Source organism: Mytilus californianus, unplaced genomic scaffold (assembly GCF_021869535.1).
Source record: "Mytilus californianus isolate M0D057914Y unplaced genomic scaffold, xbMytCali1.0.p SCAF_3, whole genome shotgun sequence".
In the NCBI taxonomy this organism is placed as follows: domain Eukaryota; kingdom Metazoa; phylum Mollusca; class Bivalvia; order Mytilida; family Mytilidae; genus Mytilus; species Mytilus californianus.
In genome coordinates, this window is record NW_026262679.1 from 126,372,544 (window position 1) to 126,395,614 (window position 23,071).

General features: G+C 31.0%; 2 protein-coding genes and 1 pseudogene across 4 annotated transcripts in view; 2 read left to right on the forward strand and 1 right to left on the reverse strand.

The window, feature by feature from the left end:
- Window positions 1–572: 572 nt before the first annotated feature.
- On the reverse strand, window positions 573–17,976 carry LOC127736123 (docking protein 2-like). Of its 2 annotated transcripts, XR_007998816.1 has the most exons (4): window positions 17,824–17,976; window positions 8,225–8,576; window positions 1,962–6,796; window positions 573–1,782 (listed from the first exon to the last, which is right to left on the reverse strand). XR_007998816.1 is itself a non-coding variant. In XM_052246666.1 (3 exons), exons 1-3 carry the CDS (start codon window positions 17,884–17,886, stop codon window positions 5,556–5,558), a joined length of 1,656 nt encoding a protein of 551 aa, XP_052102626.1. In that variant the 5' UTR covers window positions 17,887–17,976; the 3' UTR covers window positions 573–5,555. The 2 variants fall into 2 exon arrangements, 1 of the variants encoding a protein (XP_052102626.1); XM_052246666.1 differs by having other exon boundaries at window positions 573–6,796.
- Window positions 16,873–17,072, forward strand: LOC127736301 (small nucleolar RNA U3; annotated as a pseudogene).
- Window positions 17,977–18,018: 42 nt separating the features above from the next.
- Window positions 18,019–23,071, forward strand: part of LOC127736119 (SMC5-SMC6 complex localization factor protein 2-like) — an 80,030-nt gene continuing 74,977 nt past the window's right edge. For both annotated transcript variants that reach the window (XM_052246660.1, XM_052246661.1), the window contains exons 1-2: window positions 18,019–18,153; window positions 21,820–21,866. In XM_052246660.1, coding sequence (XP_052102620.1) covers window positions 18,128–18,153; window positions 21,820–21,866 — 73 coding nt within the window. In that variant the 5' untranslated portion in view covers window positions 18,019–18,127. The remainder of the gene's footprint in view (window positions 18,154–21,819; window positions 21,867–23,071) is intronic.

Here is a 23,071-nt window from a genome sequence, read left to right on the forward strand (position 1 = left end):
TCAGACGATTTTGGTCATGTTTGACTCACTAGTAGATCTTGTCCTGCTGATTATTTTTGTTTTTTAAAGATTCTATCTATTATAATTTTCAAGATAAAAGGCAAACAGTTTTAAAATTGGTAAAATTCGTCATTTTAGGGCAATAAGTCCTATAAAAAGTCGTCTGACAGTTTTGATTAAATACAACAGGTAGAGCTCAACATTTTGAACACTTTTGCCCTTGTCAGATTTTCTATATTTATATTGGTTTTTGAAATAATAGGCAAAAACTGCATTTTACCCCTATGTTCTTTTTTTAGCCATGTCGGCCATCTTAATTGACAGCCAAGGTCATCGGCCATATTTTTAAACTAGATACCCTAATAATGATTGTGGCTAGGTTTGGTAAATTTTGACCCAGTAGTTTCAGTGGAGTAGATTATTGTAAAAGTTAACAGATAACAATGACGAAGAATGCCTAGTGATGAGAAAAGCTCTTTCGGCCAGGTGAGCTAAAAAGAAAATATCTGAACACCCTTCTTTTACGAGACAGGAAAGTTTTCCTTTTCTTCAAGTCAGATGATAAAACACTGTTTTATCAAAGCACATATTATTTATTTTTTCAAATTATTTGCAATTATGAAGTTATATATGTTCATTAATATTCAACAACACAACAGCGTTAGTATAAATAATAGTAATACTGTAACATTTAGTATTAATCAATGCTTTTCTCTCCCTGTTTAAAGGTACTCATAAGCAATTATTTTATAAAAAAATTAACGAATGTAAGACGATCAAGTAAGTGAAAATGAACACCTTATTTTGCAATGTCCCACAAATTATTATAATACACCATATGACTATTTACGAGAATCTTTTTTTTGTGATGGCTACAAAATCTTCCCTGGATTTTTTCAGAAAACTAAAATCCACGAATTTAAGAACCCACAAACATATAACATCTGTTCAAACCACGAAAATTGATTTCCACGAATAAAAGTACTTTCAGAGTACCTTTTTTTAAATTTTACTTTGTTAACCAAATGTAACTTCAATACTCTTTTTATATTCAATCTTTGTATCATCTGAATTAACTGTTCAATGAAGTATTCTATAAAATATAAATAACTATATATATTCAATAATTTAACAAGCAGCATATTAACAGTATAAACAAGACATATAATGCAATAAAAATGCTGTGAATCATTAGTTGTTACTTTTCCTCAAAAAGCATAGGAAAAATGTGGTATTTGTTGTCAAAAAATGTCAGTTATGCCCTTTTCACATTAGAAATCTGATATAAGTTACTGACAATTCTTCTTTCTTCATTCAAAGGTATTTCTAAATATATAAATAACTTGAAAAGACAAACTAAATATTCAGAAATTACTCTTGAGGAAACTTTGACATTGTCCAAGACCAAGAAATAATGATGCAGAAAAAAAAGTTGATAAAAAACATTTGAACTGTATAAATGAATATACATATATACCAACAAATAAAAAAAGCTGATAGAATCTTTCAAAACTGTACATTTCCCATGTTAGTACAACTTCATACATGTATCTATTATTCAGCAATACAACAGGTGCCACATGTGGAGCAGGACCTGCTTACCCTAAACAGGCATCTGAGATCATCCCAGTTTTTGGTGGGGTTTGTGTTACTCAGTCTTTAGTTTTCTATGTTGTGTTTTGTGTACTGTTGTTTTTCTTTTTGGTCTTTTTCATTTTTGGCCATGGCGTTGTCAGTTTATTTTTGACTTATGAGTTTGAATGTCTATTTGGTATCTTTGGCCTCGCTTTCATAATAAAATAAAAAAAATAATTGAAATATTAACACTGTAATATAGCCCTCATTCACCATTCTCAATTGTACATATTCAGATACAAAGGGAATATACCTCTACTTAAATCAATTTATAAGAACTGAAGGGAAAAGTTGTCTGAGACACATAATTCTGTTTTATAATTAACAGTAACATGTTAATCATATCTTTTTATTGTAAATCAATTAAGAGGCAATGATTGTATGATCCCTTCTCCTCAACACATGGGACTAAAATAGCTTTATGTATAAAAATATCATATACATTGTATATAAATATAAAATGCATTTTACAATAATATATTAATAGATATTAATTAAAAAAAAATTTTTTTTGTACATATAAATTAACCAACAATTTTGGAATGTTTTTATAAGCAAAATTAAAAATAAGCGTGGTCATGAATAAGCTTCAAAAATATATGTGTGTTGAAAAATTCAGGTGTAATGCTTAAGATGATTTAAAATTTCATGACGAGCAAGAGAAGAGAAATTCAAAAATTTATTTTGATGACTTGACTTCTGAAGAGTTTGAGGTTACTGATTATTCTGCAAATGAATTTTTAAAAATATTTGAAAACATATTTGATTTATTGATTATTGTTTGGTTTAAGCAGAGCAGTAAAATATACTTCAAAACATAACATTGTAACAAGAGTGCATAATATGAAATATCATGTCTGCTTTACTAATCATGATAGAATGTATGTTAAAAGTCTTCAAGATAAAAGTTTAACTACAAATATCACATAAAGTTGACATTATCAGTAATCTATGAAAATGATACAAAGGTTGGATCCTACCAGTTGGAGAGGTACATCTTACAATCGTTCCAAACATCAAATATAGTTGACCCATTGCTTATACTTTGGGGAAACAGAAGTAAACACAAAAACTTAATATTGACCAATGTACCATGAAAATGAGATCAAGGTCAAATGAAGCATACCAGATAGACGACAAGTAAACCTTACAATCCTTCAATACACCCAATATAGTTAATCTAATTCTTATAGTATTCCAGAAATAGGCCTAACCATGAATAAATATTGACCAATGAACCATCAAAATGGTGTCCATGTAAGGTGAAACATGTTCAGTTTACAATCTTTCCTTACATCAAATACAGTTGACCTATTGCTTGTAGTATCTGAAAAACAGATATGAAATGAGGTAAAGGTTATATGAACCCTATCAGTGGGACACATAGACTTATTACTCATAATAACTGAGAAAATCATGTGATAAAAAACTATATAGGTTAAATATAAAAAAAATGCTGTGTTCTCCAGTGGTAGCTGAACCATGAAAATGAGGTCAAGGACATTAGACATATGCATGTTAGACAGAACTACCAGAACATCAGGTATCTGTATACATCTGCCTCACATGTGATTCCTACTGTATACATCTGTCTCACATGTGATTCCTACTGTATACATCTGTCTCACATGTGATTCCTACTGTATACATCTGTCTCACATGTGATTCCTACTGTATACATCTGTCTCACACGTGATTCCTACTGTATACATCTGTCTCACATGTGATTCCTACTGTATACATCTGTCTCACACGTGATTCCTACTGTCAGTGTAAAAGTTTAATTTAGACTACCAAAATCAAGTCCATTTATCAGTAAAATATGGTAAAAAAATCAAAATGTTTGTTTTAGGTGTTGATTATTGATCATAAACTGTTTAGTAACATCCATTAAAAATAAACAAAGTAATTAATGTCTAAACATTAAACTCTAGACTGTAAGTAAAATGTTAACTGCAAACAAATTAAGACCATCAGTAAAAAGAAGAATCAAAGTGCTTGTGAGCACTGCAGGGTAAAGGTTGCTTTCATTTTGCAATTTTGTAAATTTTAAAATAGAACATTGAATTTTATTTAGCTAGGCAAATAAAAAATTTGAGGTGGAGCTATCTTCCTTTGTTCATGATTGTACATTTGTAGTTGAACCTATTTTTATAACAGATTCATACACCATGCATTACTTATGTAATCTTTAATATAAAATGTTTTCTTGACAAGTATGGTAATTCAAATACATATCATATTTTAACTTAAATATCAAAGTATAACATATCATCAATAAATTACATGACATTGACTGGATATGTTCTAAATAATGATCACTTCAATGCACATTAATCTGAATTTGTTACAAATTTGCATAATCACAAATATTTTATCATTTTTCTTAAAATACCCACTCTTTGGCAAATTGTCCATAAACTTTGAGGTGGTGTGGCAATTAATGGATTATATATCAATTGAATATATGATCCTGTAGGAAGCTAACCTTAATTGAAAGAAATCAAAAAAGGTTAAAAGCAAAATGATAAAAAAATAAAAAATAGGCGCTGGATCATTTTCAAACTACAAAATTTTGCAATATTATAGAAATTAACAATCACCAGGTAAAATACCAATATATACTGCTCGTTTGTTTTATTGTTTATTTGTATATACATTTTGTATTTTATTTAATTTATAATAAAGCTTGCTTTATGAGGGCCTCCAGTTAGATAAGTAAAAATAAATTGGGTTACCCTATTAAAATAAAAGATATTATTATAAAATATAAACATGGAATTGAAATCTTATTTTCTTCATAAAAAATATACCTATTTTCATAACTCATTAACAAAAGGTGGAATGTATATGATTGAATGTGGATATAAAAGTTTCAAATTCTATAAACCTATGAAAAAAAACATAAGTTTTGATATTTACTAAAAATAGATGATTCTACAGAAGTAAAAGCACCAATGTATATATCCAAAATCCATTACAAATATTCAGTAAAATGGCTAGTAAAATTACCAATCAATTGATAATATAAATATTCATCACATTCATATTCGTGATATTGTTTTAAAGTAGTAAACTAAATATTCTAAATGTACAGACCAAATTACTCATTCGAGTATCATTTGAATATCATACATATTGCTTGCAAAAATTGCTACTCATGCTACTTTAAAGGTATTTCGATAATGCTTTAAAGTAAAAATTCTTTTCAATTCCATTGAAAATTAGGGTTAAAGTTGAGTAAGAGTATGTTTATCAGGGTTAAGGTATGGTTAGAACAAAGGATAGAGTAAGGGTTACGCTTACAGGTTGGGATGCACAAGAGTGTAGCCTCGCTGGTCAGGGACAATTCAGGCAATGTTCACAGAGAGCATTTATAAACCTTAAAACAAGTGTAAAAATCTGCAAAAAGGAAGACATCTCAAAATTTGCTCTAAAATACAGTACGAATAGGCAAAAACATAAAGAAAATAATATATTGTCTTTGAATACAACATCAATTGTGACCAGAAGATTGGCCAAGTATTATTTATCATACACTATAAAAAAAAATCCATCATAGACAATGTTTAGCTATATTTCATTTAGACTTTTACTTTTGAAACAATTAAAAAATACTTAGAATGAAAATAATGAACTTTAGACCAAAGGCAGGCAACTTGAACATTTTGAAAACTTGGAAATCATTTGTGATGTCATACTAATAAAAAGGGAAATATATTGTTAACATAACATACAAGACCATTGACCAAATGTATAAGAAATCATGATATAGTCATAACAATTTGACTGCACAAGTAGAACAATTGCATAAGACAATAATAATACATCTAGCACGATACAGTGCATCAAAAATTGTTTAGCCTGTATCAGATATTTTCAAAACCTGCATTATTGCAGTTTGACTGATTTAGAAAGTTCTATGTTGATGATCTGATATCAACTTCTTCATATGCCTCAGCTGGCTGAGCTAAAAATTTCTGTTGTGTGGAAAAGGCATCATCATATTCAACAGGTTCATCTTCAGGGTCACCTAATTCATAATCTGCTTCAGGTTCCCTCCCACTTGAAGTACCGTAGATATTTTTAGAGTCATTTGCAATGTTTTCTCTTTTAAGGTTCCTTTCAGCCAGGAATGCATGATCATATGTATCGTCAATTTCCTCTTCGTCGTTTGTTATCTTGTCAAATGATTTACGCTGGCCTTTGAGACTCGCAGCAGCTTTTATTGATTCATAATTTTCAAGATGCACTTCTTCTTGAGCCCCATGATTTTTCCAAGCTTCTTGGCGAAGAGGATGTGCCTGTGCATAAACTGAATGTTCTTGAGGTTTTAAAGGCTTTTTATCACTTGAAGAAGCACGTTTATTCTTTGCTTTAGCTTTCTGATCTGCTTCCTCATACAGAGGTTCAGTAGGTCTTTTCAAGTCAGAAGGAAGTTCGGGTTCATCATACAGATTTTCAGGATACTCATCATCACCCTCATGGTCAACTTCCTGTTCCATTTTATCCTTTGGTTTTTTATCTTTGCTAGACTTGAAAAATGCCCCGAATCCTTTCTTCTTTTCTTCCTTCTTTTCATCTTTGGTTTCTTGTTTTTCTTTCTTACTCTTGCTAGATTTGTCACTTATTGTTTTACTTTTACCACTAACTACATCTTCTAATTCATGTTTGAAATTCGGAGAAAGATGAGCAGAATGTTGTCTGGATAAAGGTGTTTTAATATCTGTACTTTCCTTCACTGATGATGCCTTCTTTGGAGGAGATGGGGAATTTTCTCTCTTCTGAATGGGTTCTGACATTCTATTTGATACAGGTCTCTCTGTTTCAGACGATGAAAAATTAAGTTTACCTGTTAACTGCTCGTTTGCTTTCCTTTTGGTAAGTTTATCAATTGCTTTAGTAATTTTAGAAGGATCCTCATAAATGAATATAAATGTCCCTGCACCTGTTTCACTCTTACGTCCTGCTTCTATCACAAAATCGTTGCCTTGTCTGCCATATTTCCTCAATGCATTGTAATACCATCTGTACTTGGCTTCTTGCTTTACTAAGTCCTCTAACATAAGACACACATTTGATACATGCAGGCGGTATGTACTTGTCAAACCAAGGTTTTTGGTATCTTCATTTTGTTTCAACATTACATCAAATCTATCAGCTAAAATAAATAATAAAATGTAGTAGAATAGAATTCTCTCAAAAGGGCTACAAGCTATGCATATTCTTCAGTAAGATAATTCAACTTGTCAAATTAAAAAAAAGTTCATGAATTCTTTAACGTAAATACATGTAAATCATACAAAACTTAAAACACTAGTACTGTAGCCTACAATTTATCTAGATTTTCTTTTATTTTGTATTTTGCTAAAATTTGCAAAAAAGCTTGAATACCATGAAAAATATTTCAACTATTCCAAAGCAACAACATCTTCCATTGTTACTGAATACAGTCAGAGGAATTATTTAATTAAATATGAAATATTGTGTCCAAATTTATTGCTAACAGAGAACAGTTATGCTCCAAACACAAATATAACTATCATAGGTGTTAAGATCAAGGTCAGAATGACCTCATTTTGGTATTTGACACAAACTGATCCCATGATGCTTCTGCATACAGACTTTTGTCAATCTAAGTGCTAAGGTAATAAAGTTATGCACTGTAAACAAATCAAGCAATCTTTTACTTTCATAGAGGTTAAAGTCAAAGTGACCTAACTTCGATATATATGACATCCAGCCCATGATACAACTGCATATCAAATATGATTTAGGGTATGAAAATAGTGAGCCAGACACAAAATGGACAAGGATTTATTTTAATAGGGCTCAAAGTCAAGTTCAGAGTGACACACCCCCAGTCTATGATTCATCTGCATACCAAGTTTAATCAAACAAAGTTCAATGGTACAAAAGTTATGGTCTGGACACTAAGCAGGATGGACAGACAGACAGAGGGACAGACAGATAGACAGCAGACACACAGAGAAGGTGATTACTACATGTATATACCCAACAAACTTTGTTTGCAGGGAGGGGGTAATTGAACAAGTCAATATATAAGAAATCCCTTGTTTGAATAATCCTCTTTATTTACAAAACAACTGGTAAACATGTACTGCTTTAATTTCTTGTCATCTTCTTGGTGTTCAATAGTTTTCATTGACTGAAGATTTATCCTAGGTTGATAGTGATTGATTTTTAATGTGGGCTGAAGAAACATTGGGGATAATACACTGACTTTTTTCACTTTTTAAGTTTGGCCCACATACTGTAAAATTAGAAATTATTGCCAGGTTTTTATTAATGCAAATAATGGGACTAGGTGAGTATTGCAATTATTAGAACTCGCATTCAGATATCTTATACAATTAATTATACATCTGTATACAGATTTTACTGAAATCGCAATAATTAATCTCACAGTTTTGTCCATTCTTGAAAAAATCACAATTATAGATGCATGTAATAATTTCTGAATCTAAATCATTTCATAAAACTGTATATTTTTACATTACATTTTAACACTATACTTTATCAAATTAAATACTTGCTGCCGCAGCAATAAAAATGTCAAACAACTTACTGTCTCCAGGTCCAGAATCATACAAAATATTGTCTTTTAATCCTGTATCATCATCCTCAAAAGTAGATGAGTCTTCTCTTCCTTCAGTAAAATGGGCATTGTTTTGTAAACAATTGTACCAGCTCTCAGTTTCATTTTGGTTGGAGAATATCAGTGAGAATTTCTCTTTCTTTAAATGAACATCTATGTAGAATTCTTTTGAAGATTCTTTCACCACTTTATCCAAACCTTTGACATGAACAAGTGTGAAGGTATTTTTAACTTTGTCTGTATGGTCTTTGCTTTCATAGCATTCAAGAACCACTGAATCACCATCATTACATAGTTTACAAAATCTTTTATGCTTCTGTTTCTGTAAAACAATAAAGTATATTATTGTATAATATGAATTTGAGAAGATGAAAGATCTAGAATTAGTTCATATGTTCAATTATATGAAGGGGGATATGTGAACCATATATACAAATGTAGAAGTAGTTTGATTACATTGCATCTCTAATATTGTCTAAGGAGGTATGACAAAATTAAATATTTCCTAAGTCTTTTCAAAATTATGTTTAATGCAAGTTGACCATCATGGTTAAATTTTATCTAGTGGTGTTTGCCCTTATATCTTATAGTTATTGGTTTTTTAACTTGTGAGAGAGTTGTGTCCCTTTCATTTCTATTTTTCTGTTTGTTCTATTACTTTAAAGGAGTAAATTCACTTAATTTTATTAAATCTTGCCAAAATGTTACAAATTTTAAAAAGAAATAGTTTTGACTAACTATTGAGGAAGTTCACCACTAATTCATGACCCCATTGTTTTCTATATTAAATTCCTCAATTTTAAGCAGCCACAGCCCTTTTGTCTTAAGTTCAAATAAAGTGACAATCATTGCATGTCAAAGCAACACCTTATGTCATCTTGTACTGAATAAAGTCAATATACCTTTAATTGCTTTTTAAAAGAGAGAACTGGTTCCTGGAACTTTGGATGTACCAAAACAGGTACTTCAGATCTGACAAACAGGCAAAATGTACCATCCCTTTTTCAATTTCATGAATTTTTTTTATTCAAAATTTGAAGTCAAAAGTCAATCAATGATAACCAGTCATTCAGCTTTCATTTGAATCCAAATTAACCAAAATATTCTACATATTTCAAAAGTTACACCCATGCATAGGAACTATTTTGTGTTTAAATATGTACTACTTTCTGGTATTTGCCTTCTGACTGGAACCATATTAGTGGTGTTACACCTTAATACAATATATCTTCTTTTTGGCACAACAAACTATAAATTACAAAATTCAACCCCTTAATTATTTGTGTTGAAATGTTATTTTTGATCGAATTGTTCAAAGTTGTAACTAGGGGTTTAATATAAACCTTGGCACCTTTGTTTTATACAGAACATTTTGGATCTTAGGTTGCGATCACGGTTTTCTTTATTTCTCCAAAGCTTAAATGTCGGAAAAATTGATTGTGTTTTGACAATATTTCCAAATTGTGCTTGACTTTTGAGCCTATAATGCACTCTATAAACATTGGCACCTTTTAGTTATACAGAATATTTTGGATCTTAGGTTGCAATCAAGGTTTTCTTTTGACAATATCTCCAAAATGTGCTTGAATTTTGAGCCTATAATGTAATCTTATGAAGAGATTAATTTACCTAGCATTAAGGATTTAGAAATAGATCCATTTTAAGAACCAAATTAGGACCTTTTTTAAATTATATGTTAAATTTGAAATTCAAGGCCATATTTTGGCAAAAGTGAACCTTTCCTTTATCAATCAATCATTATAATAATGAGGAGATGTGGTATGATTGCCAATGAGACAACTATCAACAAAAGTTCAAATGAAGTGGATGGAAGCAATTATAGGCAACCGTACCGCCTTTTGGTATAACAGTTGGGGCAAGTATGGACACTACATTCAAGCCTGATACAGCTCTAAATTTGGATTGTGATTGAATATTTGACATAGCATAGGTTTCTGAAACAAAATGAATGTGGTCTGAGAACTTAAAAATTTGAAATTGGACATTTACCTATTGTGGTTAAATATCCAAAATACATACATGGTTAGATTCAGCATATCAAAGAACCCCATATAATCATATTTTGTTGAAATCAAACAAAGTTTAATTTTGGACCCCGATTTGGACCAACTTGAAAACTGGGCCCAAAATCAAAAATCTAAATGTATGTTTAGATTCAGCATATCAAAGAACCCCAAGTTTTCAATTCTTGTTCAAATCAAACAAAGTTTTTAATTTTGAACCGTTTGGACTTTATATATAAATATATATTTAATGAGGATCAATTTCGAAAAAGGGCCAAAAATCAAAAATCTAAATACATGGTTAGATTCCACATATCAAAGAACCCCAATAATTCAATTTTTTATAAAATCCAACTAAGTTTAATTTTGGACCCCTTGGACCTTAATGTGGACCAATTTGAAAACAGGGCCCAACTTCCAAAATATAAATACACGGTTAGATTTAGCAAATTTAAAGAACCCCAAGAATTCAAGACTTTGAATTAAATTCCCCATTGAAATTGGTCAAGAATTAAGCAATTTATACTAAGTGTTAGAAAAATATTGTTTTTGTTCCCTTTTTCTACATGGTTAACCCCAAAAATCAATCCCAACCTTCCTTTTTTTGGCATGGAACCTTGTGGTACAATTCTATAGAGATCCCTAGACTTATACTCAAGTTATCGTCCAGAAAACAGAAATTCCTAGTTTTATGGCCCCTAATTAATTCCTAAATGATTTGGGCCACAACCCCCAAAATCAATCCCAACCTTCCTCTTGAGGTATGGAACCTAGTGGTACAATTTCATAGACATCCATACACTCATACTCAAGTTCAGTCTGGAAACCAAATGTCATCGGAAGATGACAACATTGACAATGTCATACCATTATATGACTGCAAAAATTTTGTGGTCGTATATAAACATAACCGTAATAAATAATGAAAAACTGTTTTTGATAGAAAGCGACCAATTAGTTAAGACAATCAGGATGACTGCATCAAAAGCAACTGTAGACTGGGCACCAATTTAAAGAACAAACTCAGATTTGCATTCTTTATATTGCCTAGCTTAGAGGAGAGACAAATATATCAGCTCAATATGTATAAGGCATCAATTTACAGTCGAATGACCCCAAAAGAAAAAGGAGAAACAAAAGAAAAGTCAGTCAGTGTGGCCACTAACATTCATATGCAATAGATTAATGTAATATTGTAACAAAATGTAAATTTTATATGAATCGATTTGAAAAACAAATCGTACCTTCACAACCCTCATGTAAAAATAAAAAAACTCCTTCTTTAGCTAGTAAAACATCCCATAATTACACTTGTATAGAAGTGTTTCCTTCCTTCCTGGTTAATCTTTCCAAATAAATTGGAGATCTGTAGATTTCAGGGAATAATGATTAAATATACAATACAATGAAACAGATCCTACATTAACACAAACAATTTTTTACACATGACAGAAAGAGAAGTCACCATTGACTACTGGTCATTTCTGATACTTTATGCTTACTTCAATTTAGAACATGTTTAAAGTCATATAATCCTTCAAAAAAAAAAAAAAAAATGAAGAAGAATATATCTGTTTTATATACTTGAATAAGTTTTACTGCAGAATGTTGTGGAAACATAAAAAAGAAATTATATCTCACCATCTATAATACTAAAATAACGAGGTCAAATTTGTTAGCCAGCATGACGGAAAAAAACAATGAATCAAAGAATTCAACTTTATATATAACTAATATAGGACAATGGTGTTGATTAGAAATTACATCATTGCAGGCCCTTTTGTTTTCCACATAATTAATATTACCAATAATTAACAAGTTTTGGGTCTAATCTGAATCTGATACCGATACCAATAGTATATGTCACCTGTTACCTGTTGCCTAATCTTTACGTTCCACCCCTGTCAGGCGCACCACCAAACGGTGTATTTGGGTTTTGCTACAAACACGGGTCATAATCACACCTGAACTTTGTCATTACACAATGAATAACACCGCTAAATACAATCATTGTCACACGAATTTTCCGGTTGTAGTAAGAAAACCAGGTAGGGTTCAAACAGAAAGATCTTGAAAACAGAGAAAACTGTACACCTTTTAATCAGCATGACTTTATCAGATGACAAAAGGAAAACTAAAAATTCATGCATTAAATAAGGCGTAGTTACTTTAATACAGCCAAGGACGCCAATGTCGCGGGTGTGTTCCAGTTTTAACTAATGAAAACTTTATCTATGGATACATGTATGCTTTTCAAATTCATACTATATTTGGTCTTTTTAACTTATGCGGGCCTCACAGATGAGTCTTGTGTAGCTTTAAAATTTATCAAAATGACAGGAAAAGAGGATGATTAAACATTTTTAGGGGTCTATTTTAATTTTATTTAATAACTGTGAAGTGCTACATATACATGTATCATGCATCAATAATATTTACTCTTTTAAACAAATTTTATGGAACAAAACTGCATTTTCTTCAATGAGAACTAACCTGCTTCTATGCCTAACATTGTGCATGAAATTACAATCATACTGCCTATGATGTTTGAAAGATTTACACTTATCAATGAACATCTGTCTGAGGTAAAACTGACCAAACAAAAACCAAGAATCATCATGTTGTCCATGTTTTAAATACATTTAATATACTATGATAGAGTTGAAAATGATTGAAAGCCCCCTCCACAGATCATGTCAAATTTGGTTCAATTATGAAAAGAACTGTACAATCATAACAATGTAGTTCCTGTAACAGTACCTAAAAGGTTTCAATTGTAACCACTATAACATCATTGTCCCCATTATGTCCCCAAATCAACACTATAATATCATTGTCCCCATTATGCCACCAAATCAACACTATAACATCAGTGTCCCCATTATGTCCCCAAATCAACACTATAACATCATTGTCCCCATTATGCCACCAAATCAACACTATAACATCATTGTCCCCATTATGCCACCAAATCAACACTATAACATCATTGTCCCCATTATGCCACCAAATCAACACTATAACATCATTGTCCCCATTATGCCACCAAATCAACACTATAACATCATTGTCCCCATTATGCCACCAAATCAACACTATAACAACATTTCTATAACATGTATAAGGTTTTGATTTAGATTAAAGATTTGAACATTGACCAATCAGAATCAAGAATTGGTTGATCTTGAGACTATTTTTTTTAATCTGCATGCGATCTGACTAAACCAAAAACAAGAATTCTTATTTTGAGTTCCAAACAATTCAATTTATAGTTTTGTTATGATCGGCAGAGAAATTAATTGAAAACCTTACTTCCATAATCATTTAAACCATCAACAAATTATACATTGTTAAAAATAGATGTTAAAGGCTCAGAAATGACCAGGAGCGAATGGTGACTTCCCTTTCCCTCCTGTGTAAACATTTATCAATGTTAATGTACTATCTGTTTCATTGTATTTTATTATTCCCTGAATTACAGCTCCATTTCATTTGGAAAGAAATACAATGTAACCAGGAAGGAAGGAAGCATTTTTATACACATCTGTTGAATGGAGGTTTTACTATCAAAGAAGTTTTTTTTATTTCAATGATAAGTGTTTGTCAATTTGATTTGTATACAAATGATATTTTGTGACAATGACTTTAAGTTATTGCATATAAATGTAAATGGCCACACTGACTGACTTTTCTCTTGTTTCACCTTTTTTGGTATCATTCTACAGTAAACTGATGTCATACACATATTGGGCTGATATTTGTTCCTCTCTTCAAAGCAATGCAATTTATAGACATGATAGATTGCAAATCTGAATTTGTTCTCTAAATTGGTGTCCACTCTACAATTTTTGTTATGATGTAATCAATCGGAATGTCTGAACTAACTGGTTACTTTCTTTCAAAAGCATTGTTTCATTATTTAGATGCAGTCATTCGAAATGTCTGAACTAACTGGTTACTTTCTTTCAAAAGCATTGTTTCATTATTTATTAATGTATTCCTAATCATTCAGCTTACCATAAAAAAGGCTTTACAAAAATAAAACTGGGAAATAAATAGCTATTTGTCTGATAATAAAGGAAAAATTTTCGTTTTTATTGATTGATTGCAATTGGTTTTTGCCTTATGTCATGTACATGTATGTCAAGTGGCTAAAACTTCATGCATATCCAGGATGTTCAATAATTAACTTTTTAAATGCAGGTTTTATAATTATCACTGAATTAACAATATTATAGCTGCATCAGAAATGATAGATTTGGGGCATAATGAGCTATACATTGTGACTTGGAAGGAGAGTTGTCTCATTGGCACTCATACCACAACTTCTTATTTATCATGTTTATATAGACAGCTAATGCCTTCTTTTAAGTATTATATGTCCTGGCTCCATTTATCAGGGAATAAAATAATCTCCACATACATATATTGATAATAATTTGTGTGTCAGTCTAAGGAACTTTGATTTGTTATCTCCACATACATATATTGATAATAATTTGTGTGTCAGTCTAAGGAACTTTGATTTGTTATCTCCACATACATATATTGATAATAATTTGTGTGTCAGTCTTAAGGAACTTTGATTTGTTATCTCCACATACATATATTGATAATAATTTGTGTGTCAGTCTAAGGAACTTTGATTTATCTCCACATACATATATTGATAATAATTTGTGTGTCAGTCTGAGGAACTTTGATTTGTTTTATTTATAAAATTGATGTCACATATATATCAAGAAGCTATTACTTGTAGTCATGGTATTGCTATGAAAAATTATACAAAAAAATGTTATGCAAAAACAGACGGAGGTAATCCATTGGAGAGGTTATCATAAAGCTGTATCACACAATGTTCATTGCTAGCTACATTTTTGTGTAATAAATCAGAGCAAGTTCAAAGTACTATAACATGCTTTCAAGTACAAATCATTCTGTCCTAAAAAGTCTAACATTGGTCACAATATATACTTCCCAGATGATTTTTATACAGCAATATCATGAACAGTACATGAAGACTAAATCATGTGCTAATTGCAATATTGTGTGTTCATGTCATGCATGTACATGATGTAGTAGTGTGTAAATATACAAAAGAAAAGAAAAGAAACATTTTTAGTTATATTTCTACCTTTATGTCAGTCAGGGGTACTACTTGTACAAGTAATTTTTATTTACTTGAAGAAGTAAATATTAATATACTTATATAAGTAAATTTGTAGAATACTTATACAAGTGTATTTTATTTACTTGTAAAGGTAAATTATTTTTTAGCTTAGTTATGTCCCTTAGACATTCAGATTTTTTTACTTATACAAGTAAATAAGTCATCCAATCTTTTCTTGAATTTCTTAGGACTTCTTTGATCTAATAGAATTTTTAATTGTGTGTCCTTTGCAGATGTCTTTACTAATCATTTAAGTGTAATTTCATGGACAATGAATATCTCATTTGTCTGTTATCTTCAGAACACTGCTCATTTACAAGCCCCCAAGGGGCAATTTTTGAAGGCCTTGTGCAAACCTTGCGCTTTGCACAATTAGTTTCTTTGTTGAATTAATGAGATGAAAAATTGAACTCTAATAAAAAATTATGAGCTAACCTGAGAAAAATTGTTAAAGGCATGTTTTTACATCTCAAAACTTGAGAATTTATCCGGATCGTAAAAAATAATTACTTGTACAATTAAATTTTTGAGAAAATTAAGGTGAGATTATTCAAACATTATAATTTACTTATATAAGTATATTATTATTTACTTCTTCAAGTAAATAAAGATTACTTGTACAAGTAGTACCCCTGACTGCATTTAGGCAAATGTTATTGGTCCTGCAAAGACTCAATGATTTAACAACAAAAAGTAGAATGATAAACAGTTTAATTTCTAAACCTATAAAAGATAGATTGAAGGACATTTCTTGTAGAAACAGGATAGAAAATGTAGATTTTTTGCACTTTTGTTGTAATAAAAAGAAAAGATTTGGTCAAATTGATGACAACATTGTGTCTGAAATTTTGTTACAAAAAAACCCACATTTTCTTACCATACAAGCTGGTCAGTGCTAGATCTTTCAACCATGTCTTATGATGGTTATTAACAATGTATGTGCAAAATCACTTTCAGTTACACAGTATTATCTTTCATTGGGAGTGCTAAATGTAGAAGTAGACATCAGTGGGGTTTTTAGAGGTAGGAGTATAGAAGATGTAGAAGTAGACATCAGTGGGGTTTTTAGAGGTAGGAGTATAGAAGATGTAGAAGTAGACATCAGTGGGGTTTTTAGAGGTAAGAGTATAGAAGATGTAGAAGTAGACATCAGTGGGGTTTTTAGAGGTAGGAGTATAGAAGATGAACGCACTTCATTTGATTGAAAAATATATCATTTTTTAGCATAAAATGTCAAAAACAAATGTAGCTTTCTTACACTCGGCAGTCTTTTTACTATTACAGGCAATTAAGCCCACTCTTTTCTTGAAGGATGGACATGAGAGATTAGTACTTCATGTTTATTATATATGCATACATTGTATATATATGTGTGTTCAATTTTATATTAAAAATTATGAATAAATGTTTTAAAATAGCACACATATATAGTACATGTATGCATGTACATGTATAGTAAACATATCAACTTGAGACAATTTTGACTGGACCTAATCTCATGATGAAGAGAAATAGTTTCTGCTTCTGAGCGTGAAGCAGACGGGGGCTGTCTGTGATTTAGTGAGACTTGGCCGTCAACTCCTCTAAGTGGGGAGCTGGAGGGAGCAGACGCATTCTGAGTCAGTCATACAACATGGCATACATGTAATTAGAAATTATTTATATATCACAGTGGCGGATCCAGAACTTTTCATAAGGGGGGGCCCGCTGACTGACCTAAGGGGGCCTGCTCCAGTCATGCTTCAGTGATTCCCCATATAATCAACCAAATTTTTCCCACAAAAGGGGGGCCCGGGGCCCCCCCCCTGGATCCGCCTATGTACCATATGTAAACTCATGACTTGTTTTTACTGTAATTTTGTTTGTAGGCCTATGGGATGTATCTGTATTTAGGTCATGTCTCTATCATGTCTATAATTTGTGCTCTTTCCAATGAAATGTTGAATTATATATATATACATGTCATGCATGTAGAGCATATAATTTGGAACCCCTTTCAAATTAGTACTCTGACCATGCCTATCAATGTTAAACCTAGGACCCCTTGCAAAAAAGCCACCATTCTGTCAACTGATCTGAAGGAGTTCTCCAATATTGCAACTACTCAGATAAAAAATCTACTTGGTAAATAAAAACAGCACTAACTGGATAGGATTTGCAACATATGTCCAATAAATGTGTGTGCAACGGTAAATCACACTTACATTGATAAACGTACGTGTAAGCAAGTTGTATTGATAATCAAGATAAGCAGCTAGTTTCATTAAAATTCAGAAAATTGGAAATTTGTGCACAGATTGAAGTTTTACACAAAAAGTGTAAAACTACTCCCCTCTGGAGGCTCTTCTCAAAATGATTTTTGACGTATGACTTACTAAAATTCCGGATCTTATTGTTATCTCTCCTTCTTTTATCATATATTTTGAATCTGACATCATAAACTGTTAAATTTTTTCCTTCTTCATAGCAACTTTGAAAGTTTCAACCAGGAAGTGTGTAAGACGTAAACTTGTTTCTTATGTTTTTCGTATCCGTTCCGTTAACGGTTTCCACCTACAGAAAACATTAAAATGACCCAGATTTTTAGCGCTTCATCACCTCAGAAAATTTCGGGGATTTCCAACCTAGGATTTTGTCTTTTCTTGCAAAAGATGCTGGAAATCGAATGATGAGAATAGTATGAGTAAACGCAAACTTTCACAAGGGTATGCAAAAGTCAATGATTTATTGAAAGGATCAGTTCAATTGCGAATTCTGTATAAATTTGTTTTGTGTCTATATACAAATTACAATGACAAATTGTAATCCTCTTCTATACAATGTATACATATTTAAACACCTCACCAGGTCACTGATTATCTAATAGAATCTTAAAATAATTCGTCCTGTGTTGCTATCTGATTTTTGCCTATTTATATGACCACAGTCCTTTCTGTCCCAAGTTGATCCATTATCCAGACCATTATTTTAAGTCATTTCGGCCCTAAAGCTATACATGATCCTCCAGTTGATGCTTTTTCCCAGAAATTGTTGACATCAAAATGCAAATTTCTTATTTGCAATGTCTTGTGACGCGTTTACCCAAATTGACCCTTGGTCAACTGGGTAGTTCATTTATAAAATTGAAATTTGAATATCATGTATAACTATTAAAAATGATTACCTTTGGATACATGTCAACTCATACCCGAGTTTCAACCAACTCGTACATAATATTTTATAATTATTTATATACATTAAAGGTGTTATTTTCTTTCATATATCATGATGATATAGTAACATACAAATAACATAAATAAAATAAAATATAACTTTGATTGGTAATATGATCAGGAACATATATATTGACGGGACTTGACACTACCTAATTATAGCCGATTTTATTGTCGGGTCATAGTTAATAAATATCACAATACAGAAACGGACGTGTAAAATACGAACTCGCTATTATCCTAATAATTTCTGATAATATCAATAACATGTCATTCAAACTAAGTAATAAGTTTTGCCAGTGTATCGAACTTGTAACCTGTCACTTCAAATTTGTCATAATCACATTCATTTCATCACAGAAGGGTACAGAATGCAAACAGGGTAATAAAAAAATGGCGCCTATGGCATTCCCAGTAACCGTGAATTTCACAAACCGTTATTAACACTTCACGTCAAATAAATCACACTTATATTGGTCATTTTATATAACTCAATATATCTACTTTACGATAAAACTGGCCTAATCATTGTATTTGTTAACGTTTGGAATAATGTTAATTTATTGAGCAGTTACGAAAGTTTTTCAGTCAGACGTGTCCAAAATCCATAAATCTCGCGAAGTTTCATAAAGTTCGAGATTTTATCAGTTTTATACTGAAAAGTCTATCAGATTCATTTCCCGTTAGATATACTGTTCCCAGATATGATGCAATCATAATTGTTTCAAATCAAAGCTAAAAAGATAAAATGCTTATAATTATCATTAATGAAATTGTTTGAATGGAAATTTAAACTTTGATTTGTGTAAAACATTACATTGTTTGAATGAAACCGCTCAGTGGTTAATTGTGTCATTGAACATTAAATGTGAATGTGAACAGTTATTTAATTTGATTAAACATGTAAAAAAAATTTGATGAACAGTTATCAAATGAGATCTTAATTCAGATAAATTGAATGCATCAAATGTTTTAATGTATTGTCATTATTATCTGTTATTACTTATAGTATCTTATATATATGTAAAACATTTGGACTTAGTCAGGGATTAAACTTAACGGTTGCCCAATTCGACCAGATTTTCGGCTGGGCGAATATATTTATCATCCTGATCACCCAGTTGGCTACCGAAAATATTTTGCATTGAATCCCATGTCTATCCTTTCCTCCACGATATAAACAAAAACTGTTCCCAAACGGAAACCTGATTGTCTAATTAAAGCGGGAAAATGGAAGGGAGGATTTCCGGAAACCAGTAACTTGAGTAAGGTCATTTTAATAACCAAAACCCAGTCAGACAACTAAGTTTTCGATGCAAAGTTACGATTTGACACATGTATACCCCTTCTCTAAACACGTTTTCTAATTTCTTTTTTAAAGCTTCTACAATTAATTCATTATTTTTAAGTGTTTTCGTTACGCTGTTGAATCTGAATTTCTTTAGAGATACATCCCAGTTGTTCAGGGAGTCATTACAAGTCTGTTTTTTGACAAAAACTTGTAAACACAACTTGTTCTTAAATGAAAAAACGAAACGCAAAATCTCATAAATAAATATAATAATATGTAGTATGCTAACCAATTTCGATGAAAAGTAATTATATAATATTTTTGGTCAACACTTATTAGAGGATGGCTTGGACTTGAAATAACATTTAATGTTTTATGGAAACAGCTATATTGTCAACAGGATGTTCAAATTGAAGGGAGATAATTTTGGCAGGAAATGTTCTAAATTCAGAACTGTCAAATCTTATGATATATTTATGATGGCATTAATTCAAATATTATAAAGTTACCACACAATAACCTTTACCAGACTCAAACATTACATATAGGATTACATAAAAAGGCTTTATTAGTATATGAAATGTACATTTAAGTTTTATTTTATTAGTATAAAAGTTGGTTGGGCCACTAAAATTTCAACTGGGCCCCTGAAAAAAATGTTTTGGGGGCCCAGCTGGCCCCTGGAGAAAAAGAGTTAAGTTTAGTCCGTGTTAGTCATGTTTGTTTAATTCATGTGCTGGCTTTATGGTTTCAAAAACAAAAAAGGTATTCATTATATATAGACACTAACACTAAAAAACTCACATGTCCAACGCAAAAATCAGCAAAAAAATATCCCTTTCCATTATTCTATGAATCATTCGAATTCAAGCTTGAGATTATGTTCTATATATTCTTATTTACCAACTAGAGTTAAAACTAATGAATGTATTACTTCACAGTTAAAGACATGCTGCATAACAATAAAATTTTCAATATAACCTAATTAATGAAACACAATCATGCTAAAACATATTGGGTACGAGTTGGTAAAAGTATGAGTTGGTAATATAAGAAAAAAGTACAGTTGGTTGAGTATACAAGTTGTTGTGTACCCATTACCGTTACATGTATATGGTTTACAATTGAGTATGTTTTAGGAATAGCTAGAAATAGTGGAATAGATCTTTATTTAAAAAGGTTAAAAAATTACTTAATACACCTTATCAATATTTATTCCAATTCGGATAAGTTCAGAAATTACACAAATATTCTATGATGTCATAATCCAGTTGAAGCTATCTGGGGCTCTGTTTCAATGATGTACATCTAGTGTGCAAAGAAAATTTCATAGAGAATTGTTTTAATCATCTTAAACAATTCAAACAAAGCATTTATTTCACTTTTTGTGTTTGATTGGATAATTTTTCCTCCCTTATCTCATTACTGATGACCTTTGTTTTTGTGACACAGTTCTTCTGTGTATGATCTTACATGTGGTTGATCACACTTCTTCTGTGTATGATTGATAGGACAAAAAGTCATAGCTAAGTACTTTACTAGCATTTGAAAACACCTTACGGAAAATCTATTAAATACTGAAAGAACCCTCTGTTGAACCCAGTTAAAATGATGGTCATCCAGAGGTTTACAGTACACATCAAGCTTTTTATTATTAAAGGCTACCAAAATTATGAGAAAAGAGTCTTTAAATTGTTATTCAACCAGGTTTTTTTTGTCAACAGTGTTCTGATTCTAAACTAGATAGTTTTTCTCCCCCTTAACATGTGCAAGTTATATAATACAAAAAAATTGCTTACATGTATATGAATAATTCTGAATTTGTTACCTTGAATGATTTTATTCTCTTACATGTATTTCTATTCCAGGCTACAGTGTATTACCAAATTTTTTAAGTTGTCAGCAGATTTAGATAGTAAGTATAAAACTTTTACTTTACAGTTTGAAATTATGGCTTTTATGTTTTCATGTTACTACATGGATTAGGGAAGACTTTCATGGGTCATGTTGGTAATATCATGAATATATACATATTATTTATTGTTATATATAATGTTGTAGCTGACATTTTGTTAAAACAATTTTCAAATACATATACACTTTTATACATGTAGATTCCAAAGGCTGTACTATACAATCCTTGTGTAAACGAGGGTTGGAGGTAGTTTTATCTTCATTTTGTTTTAAGTGGAAAGTACTGAAGCAGGCATTTTTTATATGAGAAGGGGTTGGAATGATCTATTCAGCAAAGTTTCTACCCAGGTTCAGGAAAATACTGTAATTTTTTATAGACCAAGCTTTTCAAGAAATAAATGAACTGGAGATTAAAAGACAAATTTTAATTTGAGATATCTTTGACCCCCACTCTTTTTACAATAAACTCTGGAATAGTTGTAAGTCAGTTCTATGTAATAAATCAAATATTCCCATATGCTTTATGACAACCTGTGTTAATTACACTGTTCAAAAAATATCAATCTTTAAAGGAATCCAGCTAAGATTGTCATGAAGTTGCCATTAGGGAAAATCACTATTCTCAATACATTAATCAACAATTTGGAGCTGTTGGGCAACCAAAAAAAAATAGATTGATTATTGGTTGCTTAACGTCCAGTGGCAAATATTTCATGCATATTCAGGAAGATAAAAAAAAAATAGATAAAAAAGTCCATACTCCAGAGACATTTGTACTAATGGCTTTATTTTTAAAGATTTTACTGCAATCAGTCATTCCATATTATGAACAAGCTAACCAATTTTTTAAATGATTGCAATTGATTTTGGAAAAAGTTGAAACATTCATTCCTTTGTAATCAGTCGGACCAGGAAGTAAACCTCTTCTTAACTTTATTCAAATTTGAAAGAAAAGTAAAGGTCTTGCATCAGGAACAGTAGTCAATGATGTCAGAGCAATCCCTGTCTATACAGTGAAGAAACTTTTATCAAGTTCTGTATAAAATGATTGCAGTACATGCATTTTAAACTCAAAAGTTAATTTATTTTTGATAGGCTCGACATGAACTTGAAGACTCAATTAGTGTTCAGATAATTATTAATATGCAGTTGAAATAAACCAAAGAATCTTGTAGTCTTAGTAGAACAGTGCCATTGGTTTTGTGG

Coding starts and splice junctions, on each gene's coding strand:
- LOC127736123 (XM_052246666.1), bottom strand. CDS start 17,886: ATGATGTCAGATTCAAAATATATGATAAAAGAAGGAGAGATAACAATA. Junction 8,577..17,823: donor CAATAAGATCCGGAATTTTA/GTAAGTCATACG, acceptor ATTGTTTTACAG/AAACAGAAGCATAAAAGATT. Junction 6,797..8,224: donor TGATTCTGGACCTGGAGACA/GTAAGTTGTTTG, acceptor TATTTATTTTAG/CTGATAGATTTGATGTAATG.